General features: G+C 41.7%; 2 protein-coding genes, 1 long non-coding RNA gene and 1 pseudogene across 3 annotated transcripts; 2 read left to right on the top strand and 2 right to left on the bottom strand.

Moving 5' to 3' along the window:
- Positions 1–1,459: 1,459 nt before the first annotated feature.
- On the top strand, positions 1,460–7,557 carry LOC146980282 (uncharacterized). Its single transcript, XR_015036820.1, has 3 exons — positions 1,460–1,557; positions 7,037–7,247; positions 7,463–7,557. It is a non-coding gene; the product is annotated as an uncharacterized LOC146980282 (long non-coding RNA).
- LOC146980283 (uncharacterized) lies at positions 2,526–4,535 on the bottom strand. Its single transcript, XM_085788869.1, has 3 exons — positions 3,730–4,535; positions 3,280–3,596; positions 2,526–2,896 (listed from the first exon to the last, which is right to left on the bottom strand). Exons 1-3 carry the CDS (start codon positions 4,533–4,535, stop codon positions 2,526–2,528), a joined length of 1,494 nt encoding a protein of 497 aa, XP_085644995.1.
- A 742-nt stretch (positions 7,558–8,299) lies between the features above and the next one.
- Positions 8,300–9,620, top strand: LOC146980281 (uncharacterized). The gene is made up of 2 exons (XM_085788868.1): positions 8,300–8,452; positions 8,989–9,620. The coding sequence occupies exons 1-2, from the start codon at positions 8,300–8,302 to the stop codon at positions 9,445–9,447; spliced, it is 612 nt and encodes a 203-aa protein (XP_085644994.1). The 3' UTR covers positions 9,448–9,620.
- Positions 9,621–11,319: 1,699 nt separating this feature from the next.
- LOC146980280 (uncharacterized) lies at positions 11,320–13,158 on the bottom strand (annotated as a pseudogene).
- Between the last annotated feature and the right edge of the window lie 595 nt (positions 13,159–13,753).

Raw genomic sequence — 13,753 nt, 5'->3', positions numbered from 1 at the left:
GTGTTGAGAGTATAAATCAATTGTTGGATTGTGTAGGACTTACTTTATCGCAATTCTTTGATTCTGTCTGAATTGCGTTCAAATGGCACCCTGTAGACCTGCTTCATCCTCAGATTGTTTCTGTGCAAGACACGGTCCAGTGTTGATAAACTTACCCTATCAATATGTTGAAATATTTCATTGTTTTTGATGATTTTTCTCTGTATTTGGCGTAATGTTATAGCGTTATTTTCTAGGACCATGTTGATGATTTCAGTTTCCTGTTCAGGAGACAGAAGACGTTCCCGACCACCTTGCCTTGGTAATCTTTCAATTCTGCAATACAAATAGTACAGTAAAATACTGTAAAAACATATTAGGAATACAAAGTAGGAATACATTTCCCAAATACTTTATTTTTACAGTCCAACAGAACAGTCCACAGGCAATACTGTACTTCTGTACTCATTGAGTACTGTATTGATACTGTAAGTACTGCAATTTTCTAGTGAGAGTAGAGTTCTTACCTATTCTCATTTCGGAAGGTCCGGATGATGGAGGCTACAGTAAATCTGCTCAAATTTGGCTGCACTCTTAGCCCAGCCTCCCTCATAGTTAGACCATGGTTGACCACATGGTCAACCAAAGTGGCTCGGATATCATCTGATATGGGAATGGGTAGTGTGACGTCACAAATCACTTCCGTGTCCAAACCCCTGCTGCGAACGGTGACAGAAATGGCAACACCCCAGGAACCTGTCACTTTTTTTACTGTCACATCTTACTTTTCTGGCTTTCCGAAGTCAGTTAAGAAAGGTTTTAACTTTTTTTAAAAGTCCCAAAGGGGAAACGCGCTTAACCTGCCGGGGAGACACCACACTGATTGTGAAAACGAGGCCAACACGCAACTTCTCCCTGTCTCCTCCTACACAAACACACTCACGTCTATCACAGCCACATACTTAGCCCAAAACAATTCCTCTCCTCCTACAATCCTCACCTACGAGCGTTCCCACGGGGAATCCCTCATGGAATCCCTCACGGAATCCCCAGAATGACGTCACAGCAATCAACGCGCAAACATCAAACAAAGCGCTTCGCAAACATCAATCTCCGCAGAAGCAACATTACGCACAAACAACTTTCACCAATAGGACGAGCCCCCATTTGTTATGGTCCGGCTCAAAAGACCACAACAGAAACGATCAAACGGAGGAACAATGATAAAGATATAATTTATTTACAACGTAGGAGAATGTGCAACAGAACCATAACCAAACATAAAACAACGAAAAAGGGAAACGGTGGCTCGGACTGAGCTTCAGCCGGCGGCAGGCAGAGAGAGACCGAGCAGACTCGCAACCCTCTAATATAGACCACAGGACACAGGTGTTTCACATCAGGGCCCCGCCTCGCATCAGCCACTGCAGGGGGGAAGGGAGAACACAGAGACAGACGACATAGACCGGCCTGGGCCGTCACAACTCTAATAGAGTTGTAAGAGTTAGTTTAACGCCACCAGGAGGTCTGACAGGGAGAGTTCAGGCATCTATGAAAAAGAGGAGCTATGAGGTTGAGGTGAGAGAGAGTAACGTTAGGCTACTAGCGAACAGTGTTAGTGTAAGGTTGGGATATGTTTGGATGGTATGGTGCACAGTGTTGTATAAAGTACTTAACAATCACACTCAAGTAAAAGTATCGGTAGCTCTCCAAAAAATGACTTTGGTAAAAGTCAAAGTCACTGACTGAAATATTACTTGAGTTTAAGTCTTAACGTATCTGAAATTTCTTGCACTTAAGTATTACAAGTACTGTAAAAATAAATGTACGCAAGTAATGTAATTAAAAGTACAAGTAAAAGTAAATAACAAGCAAAGGCAGTCTGAAGTTCCTTTTTTTTTATTATTATGATTTACTTGGTCAAGTACACTATGAGGCTAGCAGTTAGGACCAGTTGATCCGTGTAAACCATTTCTCACATGTCAGCCCAGAACATTGCACAACAGTGCGAATCACACCATTAATAGAAAGGTGGCAAGTGCAGATTTTTTTTTTCCTTCTACAAACATGACCAATGGCATCACATCAATACAAGTCAAATAGGGAGAAAACTGAAGCTTATCTGGCTTGTGAAGGAGTCCAGTTTGAAAGCCCTTTTTGTAAACCTTTTAAAAATAAAAAAAAGTCAGCATTGAAAGTGAGGCGAATCACCAAGCAAGGAAAAGCTGCCATTACTGCACTTTAAAACTAGAGGTACACAAAACCAATTGGCATTATTTTAACAAAACACAAATTGGCAGAAGAGAGGAGATCAGTTTGAAACCCCCTGTAAACTCTTAAAAAAGTGCTGGAAATGAGGTCACAGAAAACACTATTGCTACCCTTCTTGCACTTTTGAGCCAAAATCTTAACATTTTACATAGAACCAACTTTTGCAAAGTCAAGCCCCTCATCCCAACCCCCACACACCTTTGCCCTTGGCCTTTACTTTTCTCCCTCTTCAACTTAAACCTTATTTGAGGGCGTCCTTGCTCATAACCCCATGATCACTTGAAACTGTAAAACTTTTTGTTCATCTTCAAAAGCAACTGGCTTTCAAAATGCCTAGAATTTAGCCATACTCTTCGTGGGCTGAAAACAAGGCCTGCTATGCTGAAGAGCCTTTCGCATGCTGCCGACGCTGGGAGGGGCGTGTTGAGTTTGACAGACAACTTGCAGACAGAAGGAAAGGACTTAAGCAGGTCCATGTGGTCAGCGGAGCAGGAGAGGTAGGCATCAAATTGCTTGACGCCATCTTGGGTCTTTGATGATGCTTGCAGAGAAGAGAAGAAGTCATCCTCGTCTGATGAACTCGACCTGATCACATCACCTGGCTGCATAGAGGGATCCTCGATATGCTGCTTGATGTAATTGATTCCTGAAATGTAAAAACAAAGAAGGGTTATACCCAGGGATATAAGTCAACTTCTCATCACTAGCTAAATTTGGCTCGTTGATGTTAATTGCACTAGTCAGACATCCACTCACTACCAGTGAAAGTGGCTACTAAGCTTCATTTTCTACCAGCCAAACTGAATTTACCAGAATTTGGCCGGTCGGCGGGTGTTAATTTAGAGCCCTAGTTATAGCACTTATTAATGCAACTCTACCATGTCATCTCTGCCTAAACAAGTGAAACATTAAAGCATTTGATTCTCTCCCCATGTTCCTTTTCATGCACCAACCAATATGCAAACCCAATATGTTGATACTAACTGTCAAGGCATAGACAAACTTAAGTACAGTATATGTATGCCTTACCCATTTTAATGGTAGCATCATCCTTCGTCCATGTCGTCCGGAATTTTGGAAGAAGAATTGCAGCTGCAACCAGCTCGGCATCCATGAACATGTGCCCGAAGCGGTTCTGAATTCCAGACTGTAAAGCATCAACAAGAGGCTTGCAGTACTTCAGCTGCAACTTCACCTTCTCGAGTTTGACCTGCAGCAGTTGAATTGTAGGAAGCAGCCACCCCATTTGTGCCTTGGTTTCTGCTTGCAATATGTTGGTTGCCTGGGCGACAGGGCTCATTACAGCAGCATATTCTGTCAGAAATGCGAGTTCGGCTGGGTTGAACCTGCGCACACACAAACACACAAAAAATTATGCATGATAGGAAGTGAACAGCGTCTGTGATGCATTAAACCTCTATTATATGGAGCAGTCATTCCACTTTTATCTCATCATTTTTAAATCTTCAGCCTACTTACATTGGGACCTTCAGGTCAGTGGCAATGGCTCTCAACGCTGCTTCTCCCTTCTCTTTAGAAATCCTGAGCAGGCGTTCAACGGCCATGAACAAGGAATTCCACCTCGTTTTATTTGGTCTTAGAAGCTGAAGGGAACAGACATCTTCAATCAGCTCAGCTGCAAGTGTGGATCTTCCACATTTGTTCCATAGGCCATAACACTTTCCAAATGTTGCATGGTGCAGCTTCTTGTATGCGTCGCTGGAGGTTGCAGTAGAGGAATCTTCACTGGCGATAAGATTCAGGAGATGGCATGCACAGCGTTGGTGTCTCGGTAGCTGAAATTCGAACCCATCATCTTCATTCAGAAGAGCTGCTGTGTCAATGTACTCCACATCTTCCTCCTCATCTGCTCCATCCCCTTCCTCTTCAGACTGTGCAGACTCTTCAGCAACTTCTTCATTGTTGTTTTCGTCTTCCCCAAACACACGAAAGGCCTTCAGAAAATTTGAACCGTTGTCAGTGGTTGTTCGCACTATCTTGCCTCTAATATCAAATTCTGCATGAATGTCATTCAAAGCATTGGCCAATCGGTCGAACGTGTGGGATCCTCTCAGCTGCCGGCACGCCAAGGCTGCTGAACATCGCTCGAGATTCTCCGGGTCAATCCAGTGTGCCGTAACCCCAATGAACCCTCGCCTTCTGACTGACCAACAGTCAGTAGTAGTAGCGATGTATTCGACCCCCTTCATTGCCTCAATCAGAGCTTCTTTCATTTTGTTGAAGACATCTTCAATCTTGGAGGTGAGAGTCACCCGGGACATCATTTTGGCATTAGGGACGAGGTCACTGACAAATTCTCTGAAGGGTTCCTGCTCAACTATTGAGAAAGGTCGAAGCCCATGTACAACATAATTCACAATGGCCTTGTCAACGTCTTCTGAGGGGTCATGGACACGGTCTGGGTTAATGTGGTCTGCTTGCTGCTGGGGGTGGGTGGTCCACTGGCCCTTTTTCGTTTTGCTGTGGTCAACTCAACATATTTTTGAAGATGGTGCGGATGCTTTCTCTAAAACAGACAAGAAAATGAAATTAAATGTCAACCTGGAAACAAATTGCCTCACCTAGTTACAAAGAGGGGGGGGGGGGGCTAATGGCTTTAAAGTTTAAAATAAATAAAATCATAGTATTATTTTGTTTAAAATTACTGCGGCTGTACAATTAAGATAATTGACACGGTATAAGTTGTTTGACGCATCTGGGATTTACAACGAAAGTTTAAACTAGAACTTGCCGGTTCAATTAAACACACACACAGACACACACACACACACGCTGGCGGGACAGGTCGCACTGGACGACAAAGACAAATGGATAAATAATACGCTAATACGCAAAATGTAAAAGTAGTACACGTTAAATGTTTTGTTTTTAACATGCATGCCTATCGCTATCGTTTCACTTGGCCTATAGCACGCTTCTTCCTCCCCTACACCCAAAAGGCTAGCCTGCTACAGCCATGTGGAAACGAAACGCTGCCGCACACGAAGTTAATTCCTTCAGGTTATGCTCAGAATTCCACATAAGTCCATGTAATGTCCATCATATACATACTGGACTGCATAAACTTCATGAAACCCACTTACCTCAATATGTTTCTTCAGGTTGGACGGAGAGTTCCTGTATGATAGGATCTCCACATTTCTTGGAAGGCATAGCAGGCACTTCATCCGGTACGATGAATCCCTGACATCGGAAAATGAAAACAAACGGCTCAAATAAGGCCACGGGTGCTCGTCGGGTTGTGGTTCCCCTTCATTTGTAGTCGACGTTGTCGCTGTCGCTGTGTCTGGCGTCTCCTCTTCTTCCATTGTTGACTGCGAGACTCGCAGGTGTTGTCAATGTCGTAGGCTAAGCAAAGGCAATTGCCAACAAGCCCGGGCATGCACTAACTTCGCTGCGTCAGACAGTGAGGGTGGGGCGGAGCCAAAACACTGTTTCCTTTTATTTCTTTGTTTTGTTTCATTCTTTTTTTTTTTTTGTAACGAGTAACGAAATGGGACTTTGAAAATATATCGGAGTAAAAGTATGCAATTAAGCTCGGAAATATAGTGAAGTAAAAGTGAAAGTTGTGAAAAAAAAATCAACTCCAGAAAAGTACAAAGTATCCCAAAATATACAAGTACAGTAGTGAAGTATTTTTACTTCGTTACTATACAACACTGATAGTGCATAGTCTATAGTTAATATATTAATAGTTTAATATTTTGTAACCTTATTTATGTCGTAATCAGCTGTTTCCCCCTGCCTGTGATTTGTTCACTGAGTGTAGTAGTGGTGATTGTTTATGGTTGTCATGGTAATGGGACCGGCGAGTAAAGTAGAGTGTAAACACAAAGTCCGTGCTGTTTCTCCGTGCCCGTTTGCCTGCTTTTCTGAGCATCAAGACGTATACCACCACAACGAACCCTCGTTTTACATTTAGCAATAAAGTAACGTTTTATTATGTTAGAAAACGGTAATTACCATATGGTTAGTTAACAACGTAACTAACAACTCTGCCCTGGAAATGTCTTACAAGCACCAGATAGGTTAGTTAGATTGCCAGCTAAGGACGCGGGGGTCCGCTCTTAATGCCAACATCCCATTATTCCGAAATCCGAATAGCCTGAAAATTACCAATTATGACCAAAGCTCAATGTTTCGGTATAACCTCCTGTTATTAACTCTGGTGCAGGTTGTGCGCAAATGACGGGGTGTTAGGGGAGCTCTCCGCGGTGCTGACCGGTCCCTGGCGGGCGCACGACAATGCGCCGTGACCGGTTCTGGGTCAGCTTGGAAAGGCTCGTGGCGAATGAGGCTCACGGTTTATGTGTTTGCCACCGGCTTTTTGTTTGTGTACATTTTTTCGTCCTTGCGCTTATGGCACGCACCGTCTCCTGCAGACAGTGCGTCCTCTGACTTGAGGATTAATGCATAACTCTGGTTTACTGTTACGCATTTCCTTTTGCTGCTATAATAAACATTTGCTTAGGATTTGTGATACAAATAGGATGGAAACTGATAGAAACAAACTTGTATCAAAATTACAGAGATAAGTGGCAGGCAGGAAACTTAAGTTTTTCTCAGCAGAGGGAGAGTGATGGCATGATCAGAGCAGAGCAGCAGAGACATTTATTGCTCCACAAAATGACCGGAGCCATATTGTAATTTTAGACATGTCCACGTTCTGTTTGGTCTTTTGGTTTTGATATGGGTTAGGATTGTTAGCTGTCTTTCAGCAGTGTTAGGGTTTTGTGTGAGGGTTAGCAAAGTTCTTCTGACTCAGGTACACGTTGAGGGACAGGAGGTGAAAGCAAGTACCTGCTCCTGTGCTATCGGGAAAGCCAAGTGCCACCACGTAGCAGCCTTGCTTATTTGGGCTGAAAAAAATTTAACGCGCACGGATGTCGAGTGTGTGTGGAAGAGGGCCGCGACACCCAAAACAGATGACATCACGGAGAAACGCATGTCTGTGATTGCACCTTCTACATCACAAGGTTAGTACTAAGATTAATTAGGATTTATTATTAAAGCTTTCGGTTTTATTATCACTGATGAATCATGATCCTAAGTTTTCTGTCTATACTAAAATCTAAGCCTGGATTCAAGGTGTGCTATAAATTAATGGTGCTATTGACAGCAGTTATGTGAGATGGTATTGTCACTTGAAACCATCTCAGATACTAACATCCATTTCATGCTATTATTTCAGCTGGAATTAAACGACTTGTTACAGACAGAGACAGAGAATGGACGCTGACAGCACTGCAACAACTTGACCGTTTCACAGGCCTGGGTTGGATTTTAGAACCAGAAACACCTCAGGTTTGACTTGTATTTTGTATTTTGATGTGCCATGTCCTGCTTTATCAGAAACATCACAAGTACACTACATTAAATCAGTAACAAATTAACTAAATTTGAGGTTATCCCATCACACAATTTTCCACTGATGATTAATTCAGTTTGACAGATAGGTTAGAGGTTTTCAGCCAAGAGACGCTAGGTGGAAGGCAGAGAGCCTCCATTCTCCCTCGTAAAAGGTTACATGCCTTTTATTAAAAATTAAATCACAATTACTCTGAAGCTGTGTAATTAAGGTAAAAATGTAGCATAGTTAAGGTTGAAATCCTGCATTTAATTTAAATGCATTGTGTATACTGATTAGCCAAACATGTGAATGTCTCACTGAACATTGTTTACTTGCATGGAAATCTAATTGTTTTGTCTGATTTCATGATATTTGTTGGGACAGACATTTGACCCATCACATCCCATCAAAACATTTGATGGGATATTGGCCACTGCAGGTTATGGCGATGCAGAGGACAAAGCTCTCTATGTGCTTTCATCACTTGCTGTCAGCCCACAACAGAAGGAAGCCATTGAGAGAGCCACAGTTGGGCAAACTAAAAATGCCTTATGGTAAGGATACATACAGAGATAGTCTCCATTGCTTTCAGGGGTACTATAAGTCACTAGCTTTCTCTCAATTTTTCTTTGTAGTAGTGACTTTCTCATAATTTCAAGTGGGATGAGATTAACTGTTATGGGTTTTATTTATAACTGGAAGGCATATTGCAAGAACAAAGTCACAGCCAGCAACTTTGGTTTGGTGTTGGCAGCAGTGAAGAGGAACTCTTACCCTCCTTCATTATTCAAAACCCTGCTTGGCCAATACAACCTCAAACAAGGAGCTCATGTAAGTGATGGGCACTAAGTGATTTTAATTGTTAAATCGACAAAGTGTTGTTTCTGGGCAAATAGAATCATAGGCAACTGGACTTGTATTTGTCTGGAGGCAGGGAGGAAAAAATGCAACCGTCCTGGTATGGACTCCTCTTGACCTTGTCATCCTGCTCACTAGTCCGCACTAGTTGGACTTTGGTCCAAGAAGGGTTGCGCCTATATGTCTTCCCTTTTCTTCCTCTATAAAGCGCATTGTGTTGCCATTGTGTATGAAATGAGCCAAATAAATAAAAACTGGATTGGTTTGAATGGAAGCATTGGCCTACTTCCATACTATATATAAAACTTTATGTTCCTATACTTTATATAAATATATTATAATATAAATAAATATAAATATTATTTTAAAAGACTTAATCAATAAATAACTAGATAAATAAATTCTTAATAATAGTACAATGTCAATGTAATGCTGGAACTACATCCAGTCAATTTTTATAATATGCAAAGATGACACCTATTGAAAGGTTTTTCCCTCCCTGCCTCCAGGCTTGTGATTGGGGAATCATCCATGAGCAAAAGGCAAAGCAGGAATACACAGAGCGCACTGGTGTGACCATCCAGGAGACAGGTGTGTTCCTGTCAGACAGCGGCCTGCTCGGTGGCTCCCCAGATGGGATGGTGTCCAGTGACTGCATCATTGAGGTAAAATGTCCCTATGCTGCCAGAAAGAAGACCAACCTGCAGGCAGCAGAGGGAAAGGACTTTTTCCTCAAACTGGATGCAGTCACTGGATCACTGAAGCTGAAGCAGACCCACAACTACTGGCACCAGATTCAGGGCAACCTGCACCTGACAGGAGCCAAGACGTGTCATCTGGTGGTATGGACTCCTCTTGACCTTGTCATCATGCCCATCCATAAAGACCAAGCATGGGCCAGCAATGTTAACATTTTAGAAACCTTTTTTAAGGATTGTTTTCTGCCTCACGTTATGTCGCAGATGTGAAATGAGTGTATTCATGTGCATTCATGACCTGTTCTGGTCAGGTTTTTTTATTCTGAATGTTTAGATTTATGTTTTTTATTTTATGTATCTTTTTAATTGATGTCACTATTGTTCAGTATGAGTGAAAGCAAGGCAGTCCGCCATGTTTAATGAATGTATATTTTCTGAAGTCCTGCCCCTGCCACCTGTTTGGAAAATGTTCACATCTGTGAATTTGTACCAGTTTTACTGCTGTTTTATATATTATTTTTAAGAAGTAAGCAGTATCAAAGATCAAATGGAAATGTTTCTTTGTAGATTACATTTCATATCGACACATTTCAATAATACACATTCATACCCTTCCAGGAAAAAAAGAGAAGGAATACACTTAAATCACATTTGAGCCATGTTTATTTGCAATGACATCATATGTTGCATAAACCTCTCTCACAGTGATGTTTTTTTTTTTTTTAACTTGGAGGAGAGGGAGAAGAGCTTCAGCTGCAGCTCAAGGCTCCACCACACACACACACACACAAATGAAGAGACCACTCCCAAAATGATCATTGTCTCTAGTTTTACTATTTATAGGTATGTGTTTGAGTAAGCCCTTGAGTTAATAAAGTCATATTTGCACAATAGAATTCAACATGTGAAGGTTCACAACCACTTATCTGATCCTCAAATTGTCCAACTGGTGTTCCGCAAGGATCCATTTTAGGACCACTTTTGTTCAGTTTGTATATAAATGATTTGCCCTCTGTATGCCCTGAAGTTGAGACCCAGCTTTATGCTGATGACACGGTGATATATGCACATGGCAGCTCAAAACAACAGGCCGCAGAAAAACTTACCAAGGCTTTGGATGGTGTCACAGCATGGCTAAATAAGTCTTGCCTCAAATTAAATACGAGTAAAACAGTTGGACTGTTCTTTTCAAAAAAGTCAACTTCGAGTCCAGATCCAGACATAACTCTACCGGGTGAAAAACATCAAATTGTAAATAAGCACAAATATCTTGGCATACTGATTGACCAACAGCTGTCCTTTAACATCTGGCCAGGGACAACGGACGAAAACTAGCCTTGTTGGCTAACTCTGGCCCACTTACAGTTTTTCTTTTAACTCTGTTGATTAGTGGTGCACTGTCCCTATGAAATAAACTAATAAATGAAATGAAATGAAATAAAATTGAATACATTTTTTTTGGTTTTATTCTATCAACTACCGACAACATTTCTCCCAAAATTGAAAAAAAAAAATTGTCATTTAGAGCTTTTATTGGCTAATGACTAAACTAGTCTAAATAACAGAAATATCAAGTCTTTTCAGACCTTGAGTAATAATAATGCAAAGAAAACATGTTGATATTTATTCCTAAACAACACAGCAAGAATATTTTAACCCAGGAAGATAAATCGGTTTTTGTGGGATAATGTCAATGTTTAATCCCAGCAGTGGTTTTTATAATCTTCCTATAAAACCAGATGTGGTTCAGGTGATGACCTCATCAGTCTCATTAACTAGAATGAGTTGTGTTTGTGTCGGTGTTTAGAAGAGAAAAGAAAAGAAAAGATGAGATGAGAAGAGATGCTTTTAAGAAACACTTGTGAAAGTGGTCTCTTGTTTTTTCCAGAGCTGTATATATGTGTTGTAATTTGTGTGTGTTTAAGCAATTGTTATGTGAAAAAGAATTTCCCTAGAGGGACAGTAAAAGTCTAAATTTGATTAATATGTACATTTTTCATTGATTAGTTTTTTCTACTCTTAGCCTTACAAAACACACACACACACACACACACACACACACACACACACACACACACACACACACACACACACACACACACAGTTGTTAAAGCAAAAAAAAGGGGGACAGTGACAGACAATTTATGCTATCTCACGGATAATTGGTTTCTGTACATTGGTGAAACAAACACAACACATCTTGTGGCATGTTTTTTGTACTGATACGGAATGTAGGATAAAATGTTGAATGTTTTCAGGCGGTGAATCGAACGCTCCACGTGGATTCTTGCACTGGCAATAAGTCTGTTGTGGTTGACCTCTGCCATGGTGAACTGTCCGTTCACTAGGAATGTTGGGATGTTCAGTGACACATTTGGAGGCAAAATGTCACGAATAGTGAAGCCCTTGTCAGCCATCACCATGTCACCTGGCTCTAGCTGTTGGAGTACTCCGCAGTCAGCTGTTATAGCCTTGTCCGATGTACTTCCACCGTATAGGTCACTGGCGAAGGTTATAACTCCATTGGGAGCCACACCGTTCAGAGTCTTAAGTGTGGTGCGTCCTTGGTAGTGGCTGTAGAGATGACTCTGGGTGTCCAGTCTTTCCGTGTTGGACACGGCCACTTCTGTGCAGTCAAGCACAATCCGACAATTTGGAAATGGCTGGAAGGGATTTCTGATTCTTGGATCTGGAGGGGATTTTGTTTTGCATCATGCCAACATATAAAATATCATATAGTGCACTGGTGATGGTAGTAAAAATGTTAGTGACTGTGGCACGGCTGCAATTAAACCTTGTAGCAAGGTCTTGGATGCCACAATTCAGTCGGAGCTTCATCAGAGTCAAGAACAGCTGATCAATTAGGGGCATTTTTTGGACATTCCACTCAAAATGATACTGGAGATCAAATTTGGAAAGAAGGGCCTCTAAAAATTGGACAGTGGCAGCATCTGGCAAGCCAGTGTAATAGTTGACTTTGTCGGGGTGGGAGGAAATTTGGCCAAATGAAATATGTTTTCATGTTTCATTTTCTTTTCTGAGCATGTCATTCTCAATTTCAAGCACCACAACACTTGAAGTGCTAGACGTCTGTGGAGCAATGTCAAGGTGGTTTGGGCCTGGTTCATCTTCATCTTCTTCATCCTCCACACTTGCAGGGAGCAACTTCTGATGTTTGGCATGATGGCTGATGTGGTCGGGGAAAGCCTTTCCCTCATTCCAGGCAAACCGTGTCGGCCCAGCTGCTTTGCCATGGAGAAAATGCCACCCACAGACCCTGGAGTTAGAGTTTGGGGTGAAATTGTCACGCCTGTAAAAAAGAAAAACATGTCATTACTTTAAGAACTAAGTGGCAATGAACATCTTACATCTAAGGCTCCCTCCAACTTGCAGGACCAACTACCAGGTTACTATCATTCACTAACATTATGAGCTGTGGAAACGAGAGAGAGAATTTTGGGAAGGGGGCTAGCTGACTAAGTTGTACACACACGCACACACACACATGCACACACACACACACACACATACACACACACACACCTTTGCTTTAAAAAAAACTAGGTAAGACTTTTCCGTGGCTATGAGTAATTGTGATTCTTAACTACATGACTTGTGACTTGTTAAGAGTGAGAACAGAGACTACATCGTATATGTTACATAACGTCATTCACCGCTGTATGTATTGGTTTTTCGCCGGCTTTTAGTTGTAAACAGATGCACATGACCAGGCGGAGTAATAGAAAAACAGCAGAAAAGCAAAACTAACGGTAGTTTAGCGTTTAGCGCTAGTACTAGCTAGCTACTGACGCTAGTCTACACTAACAGTTAAGCTGTATTGTTCATAATTTGAGACCCAACTTACCGTATCAGCTTCAGCCACCTTCTCTTTTCCCTTTCGTCATGAGGAAGGCGGTAATAAGAGATGGTTTTATTGACATCATTCCTGTTGTTGCAACAGGGAACACAGCACTGCACCATCTCTGCCTTTCAACGTTTTGAGTTTGGACACGGAAGTGACGTTTTAGAATGTGATGACGTAGTCACTAGCCATTCCCATTACGGCCCTTGGCCTTCCTCGTCCTCGTCCTCGTCCCTGTCCCCGTCCTCCTCCTCCTCTTACTCTCACTCCTCTGGCTCTACCTCTGTTTCCAATATCCATTGCTCCAAACAGAAGAGCTAACCTGTTGCCCTTTTATGCTAAAACTGTGATTGCTAATTGTAAAACTGTGTGAAACTGTGTTTGCCCATGTGATGAGTCAGTGTGGATAGAAGGGCAATTGACTTTAGAATTCTGAATGACAGTGTGTTCCTTGGGAAAGCAAGAGATTTTCTTCATGAAAATTGAGCCAAATGCAGAGAATTGTGTGTAGTGTTTTGAAAAAAGTGTGTTATAGAACCGGAAATTGAGTGTAAAGCAGGAATTGTGCTTGTAGTTTTGCAGACTGGGTTCAGGGGGTTGGTGCATGAGTTAGATGTTGAGGCCATTGTGCCTCGAGAACCAGAAATTGTGTGTAAACAATCAAGAAAAACTGTAACTATTTCAACTAATGAGAGCACAGTAGGCTATATCAAT

The sequence above is a fragment of the Trachurus japonicus genome, chromosome 10 (genome assembly GCF_045865225.1).
Source record: "Trachurus japonicus isolate A0001 chromosome 10, Traja_1.0".
NCBI lineage: Eukaryota > Metazoa > Chordata > Actinopteri > Carangiformes > Carangidae > Trachurus > Trachurus japonicus.
This window is presented reverse-complemented; position numbering and strand designations above follow the sequence as displayed.

What these genes read in the sequence shown, in the direction of transcription:
- LOC146980281 (XM_085788868.1), top strand. Translation starts at nt 8,300, where the DNA reads ATGGGTTTTATTTATAACTGGAAGGCATATTGCAAGAACAAAGTCACA. An exon ending in ACCTCAAACAAGGAGCTCAT is followed by an intron (nt 8,453 to 8,988) that starts GTAAGTGATGGG and finishes CCCTGCCTCCAG; the next exon opens with GCTTGTGATTGGGGAATCAT.
- LOC146980283 (XM_085788869.1), bottom strand. Translation starts at nt 4,535, where the DNA reads ATGATGTCCCGGGTGACTCTCACCTCCAAGATTGAAGATGTCTTCAAC. An exon ending in ACTGACCTGAAGGTCCCAAT is followed by an intron (nt 3,597 to 3,729) that starts GTAAGTAGGCTG and finishes GTGTGTGCGCAG; the next exon opens with GTTCAACCCAGCCGAACTCG. An exon ending in TGATGCTACCATTAAAATGG is followed by an intron (nt 2,897 to 3,279) that starts GTAAGGCATACA and finishes TTTACATTTCAG; the next exon opens with GAATCAATTACATCAAGCAG.